Below are 16,122 nucleotides of genomic sequence, written 5' to 3'. Positions count from 1 at the left end.
TTCGTGCCACCCCATAGAGCACCTGGGAATAGAGGAGGAAGGTGGTTCTCCGTACCACAGCCACAAAGATTCAGTAAGCACTAAGATCCTGTTCCCCCCTCTCTGCTCAGAGTTTTCCCAGCTCTGAGTAAAAGCCACCATCCTCACCAGATTCGTCAAGCACTTCAAAGCCTCCTCCTTTACTTTGCCCACTCCTGCCCACATCCTTGGGGCAGACTAAGGGTGCTCCTGTTTCCTTCAGCCCGGGGCCCAGGCTCTTCCCTGTTATCTGCATGGCTCGCTCCTTCTCCTACAGATCTCTGCTCAAATGTAACCTAATCAAAAAGGCCCGCCCCACCTACATTTTATTATGCATCTGTCACATGCTGCCTGAGGGCAGGAGCTGTGTCTGCAGAGCTCTCTCTTGTGTCCCCAGCCCTGGGAATAGTGCATCCAACTTGCTGATGAAATTATTAAATGAAGTACAGCGGTGGGAGGCAGGTTTCTCACCTTGTCCCTATCGCATTACGAACCATGTGAAAGTAGCACCTGATCAAACAGTAAAAAAAAAAAAAAAATTGAAGGAGTGCCTGTCAAAGCATGGACAAATGAGTGAAGAAGGTCCGTTTTTACAGCGGCTATGGCACCTATCGGTATCGCATCAATACCTTCAAGGATTCATGGGCTGCACATGCTTGAAACAAGGTGGCACAGGACCCTCGAGCCTGGAGGCAGTGAAAGGTGGGAGGGCATGGGAAAGGTTCCTCTTGCCTGGAAGCCGTCCCCGAATTCTGAACCCCTCACGCGCCATTGTTCTTTCTCCAACATTCACGCCTCCCTCTGCTCACCCACAATTTTAAATGAATTCACCCATGTGTTCATTCACTCATTCCCTCCCTCCCTCCCTCCCACTCTCGTGAGAAAGTCTCCAAGCGCGCCGCCGGGGAGGCTCGCCGCCCAGTGTCTGGGTGGAAGACAGGGTTCGTCCCCGTGAGACTACAATTCCCAGGCAGCCGCGGGGCCGCCGGAAGCTTCGATTGGCCCACCCGCGCTCGTCCCGGACTGAGCGCGCAGCGGCCTCTGTCCGTTCCCTTCCCGAGAAACGGCGCCCCAGCCCCAGCCACCGGAGCCGGGGCCCCCGCGCGGCCGCCCGCCCTCACCTCCGGACCGCGACGCGGGCCGGCTGCTTCAGCTCTTCCCCACCTCCTGCCTTACACCGCCCTTTTCCGGAGGCGGCCGAGCTCAGCCGCCATGTTCCCGGCGGAGGCGGAAGATTGCCGGCGACTGCCGAGATTGGCGGAGTCCGCGTGGGGCCCGCCCCCGACGGCGCTCTAAACCCTGCGCCGGGCGCTCCCAAGCCCGCCGGGAAATGTAGTTCGGCGTCGAGGACGCAGGGCATAGAGGCTAGCCGGAGGCGCTGGAGGCTGCCTCTGCCCGAAGCGGGCTTTCTGCTTCCTTTCTCTCGAATTTTCCCCGCCGCTGACTTTCTGTGTCCTTACTTCATCCTCCCTATCTCCTTCCAATTCTGGCTCTGTTTTCTCTTTCTCTCGGTTTGTCCCCCATCCTGGAGAATTAATTCCGCTGAGACTGTCAAGTGTTTTTTTAAAGGTTAAAAATAAACTCAATGAGGGGCACCTGGGTGGCTCAGTAGTTAAGCGTCTGCCTTCGGCTCTGGTCATGATCCCAGCCTGCTTCCCCCTCTCCCACTCCCCCTGCTTGTGTTCCCTTTTTCGCTGTGTCTCTGTCAAATAAATAAAATCTTTTAAAAATAAATAAATAAATAAACTCAATGAGTGCGTGTCAAAGAGCTATTTACCTCATGGAGGAAACTAGCAGCAGGATGACATAGGTAGTTCCAGGAAGATGAGGAAGAAGGAACAGAAAGGGTGAAAGAAATGAGGAACACTGAAATAAAAGCCCAAAGTCGAATGAGTGCCCTACAGGGCAGCGGCCCCGGGTGTCTCAGTTCCTGCTCAGTGTCCTAGGGGTGATACAACTCTAACCCCAAGCATTTGCAGCCTGGATTCTGATCGAAAGGTAGTTCCGAGACTACTTGGTATACAATGCTAGGAAATGCAGAGAGGGCTCCCAACCATCTTTTTTCGTCCTATTGTCAAATTTTGGATACGTTTTCCTAACAAATCTACCTCCAACTGTCTCTCTTCTTGCTGTCACCCTTCTCCAGGTCTTTGAAAACTCTCCCTCCATCCATCTTTGGTGTATCTCAAAGTCCTGTCCCTTTCTCTCCCTTTGCCTCTGTATGCCTGTATTCCTTGTCTGTATCTTGTCTTTGTGAACCTCTTCTTCCTCTCCCTCTGTCTCTCCTTTCATACCCATCCCTTCCTGATCTCCCTCCCCCTTGCTAACTTTTCTGACACTCCTGCCTACCCGGGCCTGACTCTCTGATCCTCTGGCTTCTTATCACATTCTCTAAGTCTCTGAGAGTGGAAATCCCTCCCTGATGACTTTCTTTCCTATCGGTGTCTCGGTCTCTGTATCTGTTCTATTACGTTCACCGTCTCTCCTCAAACCTCTCTGCCCCTGAGTAGGCCCCCACAGGCTCTGGGCCTCTCCCTGCCCGTCTTTGTGTCTGTCTCTCCTCACTGTCTCGCTCGACTTCCCTGCCCCTGTCGGCTTCCCAAGCCCTACCCCACCTTCCCCATCGCCTCTCAGATGCCCACCAGGTCCCCGGGGTTGCGCTGGAGACCGTCGGGTCGGCCCCACGGTTACCATGGAGACTCCCAGGCCCGCCTACCGCTCACGAACACAAAGGAACGTCGCGCGGCGCTAGCGCACACGGAGGGCCCAGCCGACTACATTTCCCAGAAAGCACTGGGCCGGGCCTCTTTGCAATTTGCAGTCCGGGCGGGCAGTGGAGGAGTGCCCCTTTTTTCTGCAAAAGGTTGCCATGGAGACATGGGCTGACGGCGTCCTAGCGAGAGCGGTGATTGGTGCAGAACCCTGCTAATCCCTGGAAGGCCCGTCAAAAATTGAGGCAAACGTGGTGGGGGGCATGCGCGGTTGGGAAGGCGGTGCTGCTGTCTGTGGCCCCCTGAGAAGCTTGCGCACGTCGACGGGGCACGGACGCCTGGATCCGAGGCGGGGAGCGCGGGAAGAGGCGGCCGGGCGTGTGATCTGATCGTTGCGAACAACGCTACCCCGGGGAACGGGAGGAGGGGGGAAAAGGAGGCGAGGGTGGGGGAAGGGCAAGGAGGCACTCGGGCTGATGAGCATTCTGGGAGACATAGTCCGGCCGGGGAGGGGGAAGTCGGCGAGTGCGCATGCTTAGGAGCGCGGAGCGGCCGGCTGAGCGTGGAGGTGAGGGCGGGGACCTCTCAACGAGGAAGGCTTGGGGGGGACCGGGGCGGCGGCCGCGAACTCTTGGATTCCCGCTACCCGGCGGGACCCGGAGCGCAGAGCAGGGACCTAGCACTCCTTCTCGGCGAGCCGGGCGCTGTCGCACGATGCTCTTCAATCACTGTGCATTGCCACAGCGACAAGGTCTAGGAGCCCCGCCCCCCGGTTGCCATGGCGGCACTAAACCCGCCGGGGGAAGCGGGGGCGGGGGGGGGGGGGCGTCTCTCGAAAGTGGAAGTTGCTCTTCAAGATTTCTGGTAAATGTAGTTCAGGAAGCTTCGCAGTGGCTGGCTGGCTTAAAAATGGTCCAACTTTCTCCCAGGGTTGCAGGTTGGCCTGGAACCTTGAGGAACGGAAATTTGACCCACGGGATCCGGCGGCCCTGGAAATCGAATCTACTCACTTAATAAACTCAGATTTCTTCACAAAGCCCGCACATTATTCCCAGCTGCAAAGGGAGCAGCAATGGCGGGGGAAGGGGGGCATCCCCTCTTACGGGGGACGGTAAAGATGGGGAAACTGAGGTTCACAGAAACTCGCCAGGGTTACGTAGCAAATAGGCAAGATCAGAATCTTCGACCTTGCTTGCAGGCGCCTGGTCCAGTTGTCTTGGTGCCTTTGTGGGCCCCCTGGAAGCTCCCATCACCTCCTAACCCTGCCTAAATCAGGAAGCTGAAGAGATGGTGGGGCCTTACATGGTGTGATAAGTTGGGCCTATTCAGAGGATGGGGCTGAATGGGGGGGGAGAGGGGGATGCTGCCTGGAGGCGTGGCCACAGAGTTGACCTTGCCCATCTGTGGGGGTGGGGAGCAGGTGGAGGGAGGCTGCCCGGTGGAACGAAGCTGAGAGACTCGATGGGAGAGTGGGTGGTGCAATGATGGGCTGGTGTTCCGAGGGGGGAGGGGGGCCTGTAGTGGTGCTTATGCCTACGTGGTAAATATTGCAAATGTCATTTACCTGGCAGTGGGAGAGCCGCAGGGCAGGGATGGGGTGGTGCATGTAGAAGAGCAGGATTTAAGGGAGGAGTGCCTTCTATGCCTAAGAAGCACCCTGTGTTTGGAACAGGGGAATGTCAGAGACTGTGTGTAGGTCCCAGCTAGAGACCAGAGACACAGGTGCCTGGCATGTGACCACCACTCTGTGCCTCAGTTTTCTTATCTGCCTTCTACTCAGTGGAGGTCTGAAGATGGAACAACGAAGCATACAGTAGACGCTCAAATAAGCATTTGCTGCCACTGTTTGTCCTCGCAGTAGCCTCATCCTATTCCTCTCCTAGGGGAAGACATTATCCTCGGAGCCCCCGCCCAGTCTTTCCAATGAGGCCTGCAGCACTAGGCTCCCCAGGTCACATGTCCCTGGAAGATGAGGGACCTGTCATGGTGAAGCTGGAGGACTCTGAGGAGGAGGGTGAGGCCGCCCCGTGGGATCCCGGCCCAGAGACTGCACGCCAGCGTTTTCGACACTTCCACTATGAGGAGGAAGAGGGTCCCCGTGAGGCCCTGGCCCGGCTCCGGGAGCTGTGCCGCCAGTGGCTGCGGCCCGAGGCGCACTCCAAGGAGCAGATGCTGGAGCTCCTGGTGCTGGAGCAGTTCCTGTGCGCACTGCCCCCTGAGATCCAGGCCCGTGTGGAGGGACAGCGGCCAGGCAGCCCTGAGGAGGCCGCTGCCCTGGTCGAGGGGCTGCGCCAGGAGCCAGGAGGCCCTCGCAGATGGGTGAGTCAGTGGCCCTGAGCCAGGGTCCAGGCTGGAACAGTATCCAGCTCTGCCTCACCCTGGAGAGTGCCATGCTTGACCAGACACCTGTTCCTTGTGGTTTGGAAGTGGTCACTTGCAGCAGACCTTGTGTGAGAGTAGCCAAGCTTCCAGGGCCAGCTTCACTGGCCCATCCCTGCATCACGTGGAGTCATGGACGCGGGAGGGGATGCAGGGTGGAGAGAGAGGGAGACCACTGGGCATTCGTGGGTGTAAGCAGCAGGAGAGCAAATGCAGGTGGTCCCTTCACTCCTGACTCAGTGCTGGGGGGATGTGGGTCCATGGAGAACCTCATGGGTCAGGACCTGGGGTCCTGTGATGGGGAAGATGCCCATGAACCCCCTGCTTGTGCCCAGCCGAACTCTCTGCATGGGTCCCTGATGGAGGGGGGGCGCCTCCCCAGGTCACAGTCCAAGTGCAGGGTCAGGAGGTGCTATCAGAGAAGATGGAGCCCTCCAACTTCCAGCCCCTCCTTCAAACCAAGCCTCAGACTCCAGAATGTGGGCCTAGGACACCATCTGAAGCCACACAAGAGTCACCACTGGGCCTTCGGGTGAAAGAGGAGCCCACGGTTACAGAGGACCCAGGTGAGGGCGGCCAAGGCATGCATGGCCCAAAGCCTGATTGGGTAGACCAGAGGAGTCTGGCCTCAACAGCCGGAAGGTCACCTGCTGGATGGAACTATTCATGTGCACTGGTGTGCCCCCCTCCCCCCCCCCCTCCCGGCACTCCATCCTGCCTAGCCAGTGGCCATCACTGTTCCTCACATGCCAAGTCTGTCACAGCTGTGTTTCTGTGCTCTCCCCCGGCATGGCGCAGGCTGTTGGGGTTTCGAGGTGGGGAGGCATGTGGGGTTCGCTCCCCAAGGAGATCCATTGAGAGACGATAGCTGGTCTCTGGGGAGCAGGCAGCAGGCTTGAATATGGGTAGGTGTGGCTGAGGGAGGACCCCAGGGTGCTGGGAGGCATGCCCCTCCCTATTTTACTCCTTCCAGGCAGATGCCAGCGCTGGCCACCCACACTCTGCATCATTCCTGTGTGGACCCTGGTGCAGTGCTCCTCTCCACCCTCACTGGCCTTCCTGCCCAGGGCTCATGCAGGGGTGCAGGGCACAGACCTGAGTCTGTCTCATCCTGCTACAGCTCCTCCTATGGCGTTCCAGGGGGTTCTGCCTTACTCCAGCCCCAAGCGTGGATTCCAGCATCTGGCATATCACTGAGGAGGGCAGTGGGGTGGGGACACCCTTGGGCCACCTGACCCCAACCTTCCTCTACAGAGCTTCTGGATTCTGGGCCTGCAGCCAACCCCCAAGAAGCCACTTCCACTCTCCTGCCTGAAGAGGCCCAGGTGAGCCCCGTACAAGCCATCCTCCCTGTGTGGGGAGCCTCAGTGGGTGGGGGTCGGGTAGGTCCCTCTCTGAGCCTAGCTGGGCATAGACGAGCAGCGACCACTGTGGTTTCAGGGCTGTGAGATAGTGCTGGACCAGGCCTCTCCCCACAGCGAGACTGGGCTTGAGGGGCCTTCATGGAGGGAGCATCCTGGGGCCCTGTGGCAGGAGGAAGCTGGGGGCATCTTCCCTCCAGGTGAGTGAGACCGGGCATGGTGGGGCTGGGCCCTCTGCATGGGCAGCACCACATTCACCTAACCCACTCCTGGCCCTGCCCTCTCACTCCAGCATCTCCAAGCTCCTCCATTCTGTGGACTGTTTCTTGCAACATATAACCTTCTGTGCTCTCCCCTGGCATGGAGTAGGCTGTTGGGGTTTTCCTCAAGCCCTCTGCTGACTTCAGGCTCCCTCCAGGTGCTGCTCCCCACCACAGTAAAACCTGAGAACAGGGCCTGTATTCCCCAGACCCCCATTCTCTCCCAGCCCTAGCATTCCTGGAAGGTCCATAGATTCTGGGTTTGCCCTACTGATTGGGTAGCAGGGGAGGGAGGGTCTGGATCTGGCAAGGACCTCCAGTTAGCAGACAGTGGGTGGGCAGGAGGGACCTGGATCAAGCAGGACAGAAGAGGAAGCCAATGGCCCCCTGCTGTCCACCTCAGCTATACTGCTCTCAGTCTGCCATCATCCAGTGTCTCTGCCTCTTCTTCCTTGTTCCCTGGACCCCTCCTCTTTCTTGGTTTACTCCCTTGCTCTAGTGGACCTTCCTGGGAACTCTGGTATGGGAGATAAAAAGTTCTGAGGTGCTACATCTCTAAAATACACTTACCTAACATTCTGTATTAGGCTACTTGGGCTGCATGAAGAATTCTTGTTACTAATTCAGTTTCAAAGCTTTTTCATCATCGTCGGTAAGCCTTTTCAGTTTGAAATTCATACCTCTCATTTTTGGGAAACTGGCTTGAATTGTTTCTCTGATTTCCTTTCCCTCCATTGTTTTGTTCCCTTCTTTCTGGAATGCGTATTACTTGGCTGTTGGCTATATTGCTTCCTCAGTATGGTCTCTTAACCTCAACCCAGCCTTTTGCCAGGATGGGGAGAAGAGATCCAGGAATCAGAGCTACAGCAGTGCCCACTATTTGCTCAGAATTCTGTGCAGACAGAGCCCAGGGCTAGTCCATGCAGTAGTTCTGAACAGCCTCCCCAGCGTGCTTCGTGGCCCTGCCCCTTCACCTCCATGGCCAGAGCTACCTGGTACCTCTAACTCCCAAACTTTTCTTCGAGTCTTCTTTGGGGTCAAACAGAGTGATTTTTTTTTTTCTTCCATTTTCCTCACTGCTGGCTTAGTATTCACTTTCTACAATCTGCTACACAGTTACTCTTTGCCCCTCAGCTTTCCAGAATAGAAAATGTCAGAGGTTTGTTTGTTTCCTTTCCTCTTCTTTAACCTTTGTGGATTTTATGCCCCAAGAAACAAAAACTTTGTTGTTGTTTTTACTGTTGTTTCAGGATGGGACTAACTTAAATAGATACCATTATTAGCCAGAAGTCCCTATTCGCTATGTTTTTTGTCAGTAAGGATTCTAAGTCTTTCTTTTTTCATAATGTCCTTGTTTCATGGATGCCGATCCGTCCTTTGAGGATTTGGACATACTTTAGTGTCCTTTGCAAACTGGTTAGCTAGTTTGGTTTCTTCAGGTGTGAATTCTCCCAACTGCTTGCACTGTTGACAGTCTGCCCTTCATAGCTGTAGGACCTTCCTGTTTGTCCCCACATGAGACAAGCATCCTGGTGGGTGAGAGGCTGCCACAGGATCCATCATAACCCTGAAGTGGAAGGATCATCTGGGCCCCAGGATGTTCAGTGAAGGTACTTCTGGAACCCAGCCAAAAGCAAGCAGCTTATTCCTGGCCAGGTCTGTGGGAGGACTGCACTAACCTAGCCCATGTCCTCAACCCCGAGCTTCATGACAGAGCCTGGCTTTAATCCCCAGGTCTAAAGCCCCAGGGGCTTTAGAGCTCACTGCACAGGCTCTGGATTCCTGAACCTCACCAACTGTCCTTTCTTCCTTTGGAGTTGCCCAAAATATTTTTAAATTTTTTCTCAGGTTCTGTTGTCGTTTCTGCATGTTGGAGTTGAGGGAGTAGGATCTGGCACATCCCCCATCTGCTATTTTAGTCTTCAGCTGGCTGGCCAGGCTCGGCCTTGTCGGCTTTGTGGCCGACCACTGCCTCCAGTTTGGACCTGCTTCTCTCTCAGTTCACAACCCCACAGTCTTTCAGCTTTCTCCATCCACACTGGTGGCACCACCTCAGACTCCTTGGCGGGTTCCTTCTTTGCAGCCCTGTTCTCTCCGTTGACAACCGCGGCTCCCAGCTTCAAACACTCATTCCCTTCAGTTACCTTGGTCTCTCCATTAAGGATGCCTGGCTGCTCTCCTCACCCCTCAACCAACCATCTCTGCAGCCACTGTCTTCATCATAATATTGTGAAAGGCTAATGCATTCACATGTTAGAAAATTCAAAAGGCACAAGTAAGTATACAGTATAATGCCCTTCTCTTGCCTGTGTTACGCAGTCTTGTTCCCCAACAGCCAACATTACCATCTTCTTGTGCATCCTTCCAAAAAGATTTTGTGCATAAAAGAGCAAACACACATTCAAATACATACCTTTTTCCCCCTTTAAAACACACGTGAAAGTCTAATCACCATGTTTCACACCTGACATTTTTTGTGCATCTTCCCACTTCACACAGCAACAAATACTCTTGTCTCTGGACAGCTGCATGGAGCCCCACTGTGGCTCACTGTGGAGACACTTATCCATCCAGGCAGGCTCCTGCTGACATTCCTTTGGGTGGAGTTTCAGTGACGGACTGAGAAATCTCGTATATATAGGTCATTTTGGACAGTGGGGAACACAACTGTTGAAGTGCATGAAAGTGAAACTTTCATTTTAATGTATTTTGCCCCACTGACTTCCCATTAAATGCTCACCAGCAAGGCATGCAAACACCTGAGTCCCTCTGGGGAGAGTATGAAAATGGTAGTCGAGTACAGCTCTAATTTGCAGTTTCTTATTAGGTGTGAACTCAGCATATTTTATGGGATACAGCATTAGTTACATCCTTTGCCTGTGTTTGTCAGGTCATCGGTCTTGTTGATTAATTGGAGCTCTTTACTTAGAAGCTTAATTAGCCCTTTGCTTCTGGAAAATGTGTTTGTCATTCCTTTTTTGGATCCAAGGTTGTCTTTGCTGTGCACAAATGATCTCCTTTGATACAGTATAATTTATTACTTTACTGTGGCAACTTACGGATTTTCTGTCACCCACTGAAGCCCTTGCTAGTCTCTTAGTCTCCCTGATTTAACTTCCTTCAGCTTTTCTCTTTCTCTAGCCCCTGCTTCTCAGCTGCATTTGCTCACACCTCCCTTCTCACACAGCATCTAATGCTGGAGTGCCACAGCGTGGCTAGGACCTGCTCCTTCTTTCCATAGAGACCCACTCTTATTTGATCACACACGGGCCAGGGCTCTGTGTGCCATGCATATGCCACAGCACCCACGTTCACATTTCCCTGAAGCCCGAGCCCCAACTCCTGCACCCCACAGCCTGCATGCAGTCTCTCTCCCTCAGATGCCCCATGGACATCCCAAGCAAGGCACATCAGACCAAAGTCCTGCCGCCTACCCCCCTCCCATCCCCCTTTCTTTCCTGTTGGGTCCACTTCCAACCCCCCTCAGACCCACGCACTTCTGTGTATTTGTAGAAACCATCATCACTAGTGCAGGGCCACCTGCCCCATATCTGCCCTACAGCCCTTCCAGAAAGGCAATGCTTGCAAACTGAAGCCAGGCCTGGAAAGCTTGTCGCCATCTTCTGAATCTTCCTCATGCTAGGTTCTGTCCCACTGATGCCTCTGTAGGGAGGCCTGCACAGAAAGAATCCCTGCCACCTCTGTCAGCCTCACTGGCTAGTTTCAGGTCCTTCTAGTTCACCCTGTTTACCATGGGCTGGAGTGGGGCCAGGCGCAGTTCTCTTGGTATGAATGAGGGATCCCCTTGTGCAATGCAGGGTTTGCGCTCCACATGGACAGCATCTCTGCTGGCCCAGGCACTGTGAGCCCCCACCTCCACATCCCCTGGGACCTCGGCATGGCCGGCCTCACCGGCCGACTCCAATCACCCTCCCGTGAAAGTGGCTTCTCACATGCACTCGTGCTCCCCAGTGGCCCTGGAGGTGAGCAGAACCCCACGAACGAGGGTCCCCGCCAGCTCCTGGGCCCCATACTGCCCACTGCCCGCTGGCGCGCGCCCAGGACCCAAGGCCGGGGCCGGGGCCGCCCCAGCACAGGCCCCGCGGTGGGGCGGGGCGGCCGCTGCGACGTGTGTGGGAAGGTGTTCAGCCAACGCAGCAACCTACTGAGGCACCAGAAAATACACACGGGAGAGCGGCCATTCGTGTGCGGCGAGTGTGGCCGAAGCTTCAGCCGAAGCTCGCACCTTCTGCGCCATCAACTCACGCACACCGAGGAGCGGCCGTTTGTGTGCGGCGACTGTGGCCAGGGCTTCGTGCGCAGCGCGCGCCTGGAGGAGCACCGGCGAGTGCACACAGGCGAGCAGCCCTTCCACTGCGCTGAGTGCGGCCAGAGCTTCCGGCAGCGCTCCAATCTGCTGCAGCACCAGCGCATCCACGGCGACCGCCCGGGCCCCGGCACCGCGCCCAGCGCGCCCCCCACGCCTCCCGGCGCACCGGAGCCCCCCGGCCCCTTCCCCTGCAGCGAGTGCCGCGCGAGCTTCCCGCGGCGAGCCGTGCTCCTGGAACACCAGGCAGTGCACACGGGTGACAAGTCCTTTGGCTGCGTGGAGTGTGGCGAGCGTTTCGGCCGCCGCTCCGTGCTGCTGCAGCACCGGCGAGTGCACAGTGGCGAGCGGCCCTTCGCCTGCGCCGAGTGCGGCCAGAGCTTCCGGCAGCGCTCCAACCTCACACAGCACCGGCGCATCCACACAGGCGAGCGGCCCTTCGCCTGCGCCGAGTGCGGCAAGGCCTTCCGCCAGAGGCCCACGCTCACGCAGCACCTGCGCGTGCACACAGGCGAGAAGCCCTTCGCCTGCCCGGAGTGTGGCCAGCGCTTCAGCCAGCGTCTGAAGCTCACGCGCCACCAGCGGACGCACACCGGGGAGAAACCCTACCACTGCAGCGAGTGTGGCCTGGGCTTCACCCAAGTCTCGCGGCTCACCGAGCACCAGCGTATCCACACGGGTGAGCGGCCCTTTGCCTGCCCTGACTGCGGCCAGAGCTTCCGGCAGCACGCCAACCTCACACAGCACCGGCGCATCCACACAGGCGAGCGGCCCTACGCGTGCCCGGAGTGCGGCAAGGCCTTCCGCCAGAGGCCCACGCTCACGCAGCACCTGCGCACCCACCGGCGCGAGAAGCCCTTCGCCTGTCAGGATTGTGGCCGCCGCTTCCACCAGAGCACTAAGCTCATCCAGCACCAGCGCATCCACAGCGCGGAGTAACCCCCTTCACTGCGCCTCGGCTTTGGGCCTTTTGTCGGGGGAGGGGAGCGTGTTCGCTCAGAACACTTACCTCACAGGGTGGTTGTGAGGCCTCTCATCAAGTTTGGGTACAGGCGGGCCCCCCCCCCCCCCCCCAGGACGTGGCTCCCAGTAGGTGCTCAATAAACAGTAGGCAGAACACGGGTCTGGAAATGTGCCCACTCAGCGCCTCCCCACCTGCGCGGGTCCCTCTGCCCACCCCCGCCTTCCCCCACTTCGGCAACCGTGCAGTCTCTGTGAGAGCCAAGGACTCCTAGCAGCCCCCCGAGGTCTGTGGGTGCTGCCTGTTTGCCCATGGTGCCTTCCACCCTCACAGCCATGGGCCAAGCCAACTGCCAGGTGAGAACTGGCCCGGTTTTCCCCTGCCAGCCAAGATCATCAAGTGCAGTAGAAGTAGCAGACTGGTGCCCAGCAGGCCAGAGCTGGGGATGTTTGTAAAACTTTAAACCTAGGAAGCCATTTCTTAGGCATAAAAGCTAGGTTTTATCTGGAAATCTAGATTCTTTCACGCATGTTAACTACCAGTGGACGCTGAGGTTAGGTTCCCCTTAGGATAGTACCCCAACCAGTCCAGGAATCAAAGTCCACTAGAGGCCCCAGGCCAGTTCCCTAGCCCTCTAGTGATCACTCCCATTCCGAGGGCTGCAGCTGCCGCCAACCCTGGCCAGGTGTGCGACCCCCAAGGGCTCCCCCACACTGGGTGGTGGTCTCTACGAGGAATGTGTTCAGTGGCAAGTCACAGGAAACACAGCTGTTAGCAGCTTCCAGGAAAGTACACATGCTGCCAGTGCAGGTTCGGCGTCTTACACACTGGGCTGGCATCTCTGGAACCCTCTAGACTTTTCCCATGCCACTGCCTCTTGGTCTAGTTACCTTACCCTTCCATCCCGTTGTCCAGGCCCTTGACCTAGCACCTCCCCCCACCTCCAACCGGTGGGTACCTTGGGGGTGCCAAAAGCAGGATGAAAAGCAGTGCCAAAGAAAAGATCTTCATGCATCAGGATCTGGCTTGGGACCTAAACCCCACTCTGGGCAGGGGTCAGCCTGCCCTTGGCCTGAGGGGTTCTAAACACAATCTTTTGAGGCTAATGTGTCCAAGCTTTTTCCAGGGATACAGCTGGACTTTGCTACAAGACTGGGGTCCTGAAATCAGGGAAAGAAGGTAAGCCAGCCTCGGCCAGAAGCTTCCAATGGTCACCCCAGAGAAGGTGTGTTCCCTGCCTCTTTCCCTCCGCTACTCCACCCCTCTCTCCACCTCCCCCCTGGCCTACCCCTAGCCAGAACCAGGGCCACTCTGGTCAACAGCTCCCCATGTGTAGAGGCACTGCCATGTGGCACAGTCAGGAGGAGGGGAGAGGTCCCCTGGGCCCTATGCCAACACTTACTGTCCTCTCCAACCACAAACGGAACTCTGAGGACCCTGACCTGGGATATACTAATCAGAGGGGAGGAAGGCAGTCACTGGGTCCCTAGGTGGAGGCAAGGAGTCCGATTAAGGAAGGCACACAAACACTGAGGTAGCTAGTGCTGTGAGGTTAAGTACTGCCAGAACTTCATAAATCCTGTAACGGATTTTTTTCAAATCCTGTGTGAATTTTACAATCAGAAACAAAGAGAACAAGAAAGCTCACTCATGTTTTGATCATCTTGGTGTCTGAGGAACAGGAAGAGAAATCTGCACACATATGACTAAAGAATTTGAAATTACACACAGGAAAAATTATAACACACATGAAAGGCGTGAGCCATCAGGCCAGGGCCCCATGCCCAAAGTCGTAAGTCCACGGACCCACCTGCTGAATCAGTCCTCTAAGAAAAAAACTTGAAGTGATGTGAGAGCCCCCCACGAAGGGCCATTTCTGCAGTTGGCGGGGACACCCCTGCAAGCCAGGCTGGGGTTCGTGAACCCAAATGCTACCATACTATCAGCAGGGCTGAGGACTTGCAGAGAATGACCACTCAGCCTCACTCAGCCAGAACCACTGGAGGAAGCCAGGAGAGGAACCCCTAAGGCACTGGTCATCTGGGGAAGCTACAACGGTGTCCAACCAGCCTGTCCCTGGATCATCTGTACCTGAGCCCATACTGTTTGCTCCCAAGCACGGCCTCCCCATGCCACATCCATCCAGTTATTCTTACCCCCAACCCCAAGCTACCCAAGTCTGTCCAATTTTCTCCATCCCCCAGCACTGCTCTGATCCCAGCCACAAATCTCTATAGCCTGGAGGCCCACAGCACTCCGCCTCCCTTCCCTGCCTGCTTTTGCCACTCCTTTCCAAAACAGACCCTAGCTTCTCAGTGACAGGTCCCAGAGGCTATGCTAATACCCCAGGTGCACTTCCACCCTCACTCTTCACCTGTCATATGCTGCCCGATCCATCCAGGTGCCAGCCCCAGCTTCCCTCAGGACCTTTGATATGCTGAGCCCTATGCTGCCTGCCAAGAGGATGCAGGCCCAAAGGGTACAAGCACCCTCACCACTCAACCACCTGTGCCCCTCTGCCATGAGAGTAACAAAGAAAACGCAGGTGCACCACTTCTAATCCAAAACCCTGCCTCAGCTCAGCCATCCCCTCCTCCCTGGTCCAGGCCCCGTGACCCCTTTTCCCAGCATTTTGTTACATGGTTAAGTCTTCCCCACTGACTGTGGGAAAGCCATGAGATCAGAGACCACAAGAATCTAGCTTTGACTAGTGTAGCATCACTTGTCCAGGGAACCAATACCCTATCCTCAGATGGACCTTCAACTGATGAGCCTCAGAAACTGGCCTGAGGACGGACACATGGTTTAGGCTGACCAATAAGGCAACACCCCTGAGACTCTGGCTGGAAACAGAATGGCCATCCCCCCTCACCTGGCGATGGCGTGTACAACAATAGACAGGAAGAGCAGAGTGGCTGAGAAGAACAGAGAGGAAGGGATAGAGGAAGGCTGAGTCTGGAGGGGCCATCTGAGTCCCGTGACCAGCCACGTCTGAAGCCTAAGAACGCGGGGACGGTTGCAGCGTCAGCCCCAAACGTGAGCTGTTTGAGGTTTCTGAGTCCTCATCCTCATCCTGGCACCTCTCCAGCACTCAGCTCTCGAATCGAGAAAGGATGCTGGGATGACGGCACAACCAGAGGCACGAAAGGGGTGCCTGGGACGGTGGTATTGAGAACGGCAGGGCCTAAAGCGGGAGCAGTTGGACAGACACAGCTGGGATCAGTCCGTGGAGCCCAGGGACGTCAATGGTACCCGAAAACCCAGAGCGCAGGGGCTCTGAGGAGGCTGGGGCCAAGATCCGAAAAGCTGGAGGCGACGAGAGGGGCCGAGACGGACCCCAGGTCGGGTCTGGGAGGGCGTCAGGGCGACTCCCCCGAGGCGAGGACTGCGAGGACTGCGAGCCTGGGTCGGGGTCGACGGCCGAGAGGAGCCCGTGAGCATCCCTGCCCAACCGGACCGCCAAACTACTCCTTCCACAGTGCTCCAGGCGATGGCGGCAGGTCGCCTCGGACACGGAAGGCGACGTGCAGCGGGAGCCGCTCTCGGGCGCAGAAGGGCCGAGCGGCAAAGCGCCAGCCGCACCCTCCCACCCGGCCCCGGGCCGCGCGCTCACCCGCCTGACGGTTTCCGTGGCGACAGCCGGAAGTCCCCGAACCGCCCCGCGCCGCTTCCTCCCGCCCTCCGAGGCCCGCTGAGCTGTGTGTGACTGGAGTGCAGGCTGGCCGCACAGACGGCGGAAGACCGCAGAGCGTCTCCGCCGGGACTCAGGACCCGCTCCGAGAGGGCCCCCGCCCCACGTCCTATCATCCAGGGTCCACCCATGTAAACTCCCAAAGTGCTTACCACTCTCTAGCACAGTACACCTTTTATTTGCTAGTTTACCTCAGCCAGAATCTCCGCGAGCGGGTTGCCTTTGCGATGGGACACCAAGGGCGCTCGACCCCGCACTCTTTGGGCAAAGCCTATGGCCTCGCCCGGACTCTGGCCCGCCGTGGTCACCCTGCCTCTGTGACCTCCAGGGGCAAGGACCTCGTGAGACCCACCCCCGCCGCGGTCCGCACAAGTGAACCGCGAGCGAAGTGACCTGCGTCTGCCCTACTTAAAG

The 16,122-nt window shown here is 56.9% G+C and overlaps 2 protein-coding genes across 13 annotated transcripts in view; one reads left to right on the top strand and one right to left on the bottom strand.

The window, feature by feature from the left end:
* The window catches only part of LOC123856175 (tigger transposable element-derived protein 1-like), a 35,773-nt gene extending 19,728 nt beyond the window's left edge, over positions 1–16,045 (bottom strand). For 5 of the 9 annotated variants that reach the window (XR_010408093.1, XR_010408090.1, XR_010408092.1 and 2 more), the window contains exon 1: positions 2,661–3,134. Coding sequence is in view for 1 of the 9 variants with exons in the window: in XM_064580809.1 (XP_064436879.1) it covers positions 2,661–2,712 (52 nt within the window). In the remaining 8 variants the exon portion in view is untranslated. Of the gene's footprint in view, positions 1–1,139; positions 2,630–2,660; positions 3,138–15,899 lie in introns of those variants that run through there. The other 4 variants (XR_010408096.1, XR_010408097.1, XR_010408095.1 and 1 more) reach the window with 4 other exon arrangements.
* MZF1 (myeloid zinc finger 1) lies at positions 3,165–12,198 on the top strand. Of its 4 annotated transcripts, none has more exons than XM_054511676.2 (6): positions 3,165–3,297; positions 3,659–5,048; positions 5,491–5,674; positions 6,363–6,433; positions 6,549–6,669; positions 10,548–12,198. In XM_054511676.2, exons 2-6 carry the CDS (start codon positions 4,653–4,655, stop codon positions 11,993–11,995), a joined length of 2,220 nt encoding a protein of 739 aa, XP_054367651.1. In that variant the 5' UTR covers positions 3,165–3,297; positions 3,659–4,652; the 3' UTR covers positions 11,996–12,198. The 4 variants fall into 4 exon arrangements, with proteins under 4 accessions (XP_054367651.1, XP_045748323.1, XP_045748324.1 ...); XM_045892367.3 differs by having other exon boundaries at positions 3,168–3,297; positions 4,613–5,048; XM_045892368.3 differs by lacking the exon at positions 3,165–3,297 and having other exon boundaries at positions 4,226–5,048; positions 10,702–11,041.
* Positions 16,046–16,122: the final 77 nt, after the last annotated feature.

This window comes from Mirounga angustirostris, unplaced genomic scaffold (genome assembly GCF_029215605.1).
Source record: "Mirounga angustirostris isolate CCGP_5_RB_7025 unplaced genomic scaffold, mMirAng1.0.hap1 SCAF_16, whole genome shotgun sequence".
NCBI classification, from domain to species: Eukaryota; Metazoa; Chordata; class Mammalia; order Carnivora; family Phocidae; genus Mirounga; species Mirounga angustirostris.
This window is presented reverse-complemented; position numbering and strand designations above follow the sequence as displayed.

Coding starts and splice junctions, on each gene's coding strand:
- MZF1 (XM_054511676.2), top strand. CDS start 4,653: ATGAGGCCTGCAGCACTAGGCTCCCCAGGTCACATGTCCCTGGAAGAT. Junction 5,675..6,362: donor CACGGTTACAGAGGACCCAG/GTGAGGGCGGCC, acceptor CTTCCTCTACAG/AGCTTCTGGATTCTGGGCCT. Junction 6,670..10,547: donor TGGGGGCATCTTCCCTCCAG/GTGAGTGAGACC, acceptor TGTGCAATGCAG/GGTTTGCGCTCCACATGGAC.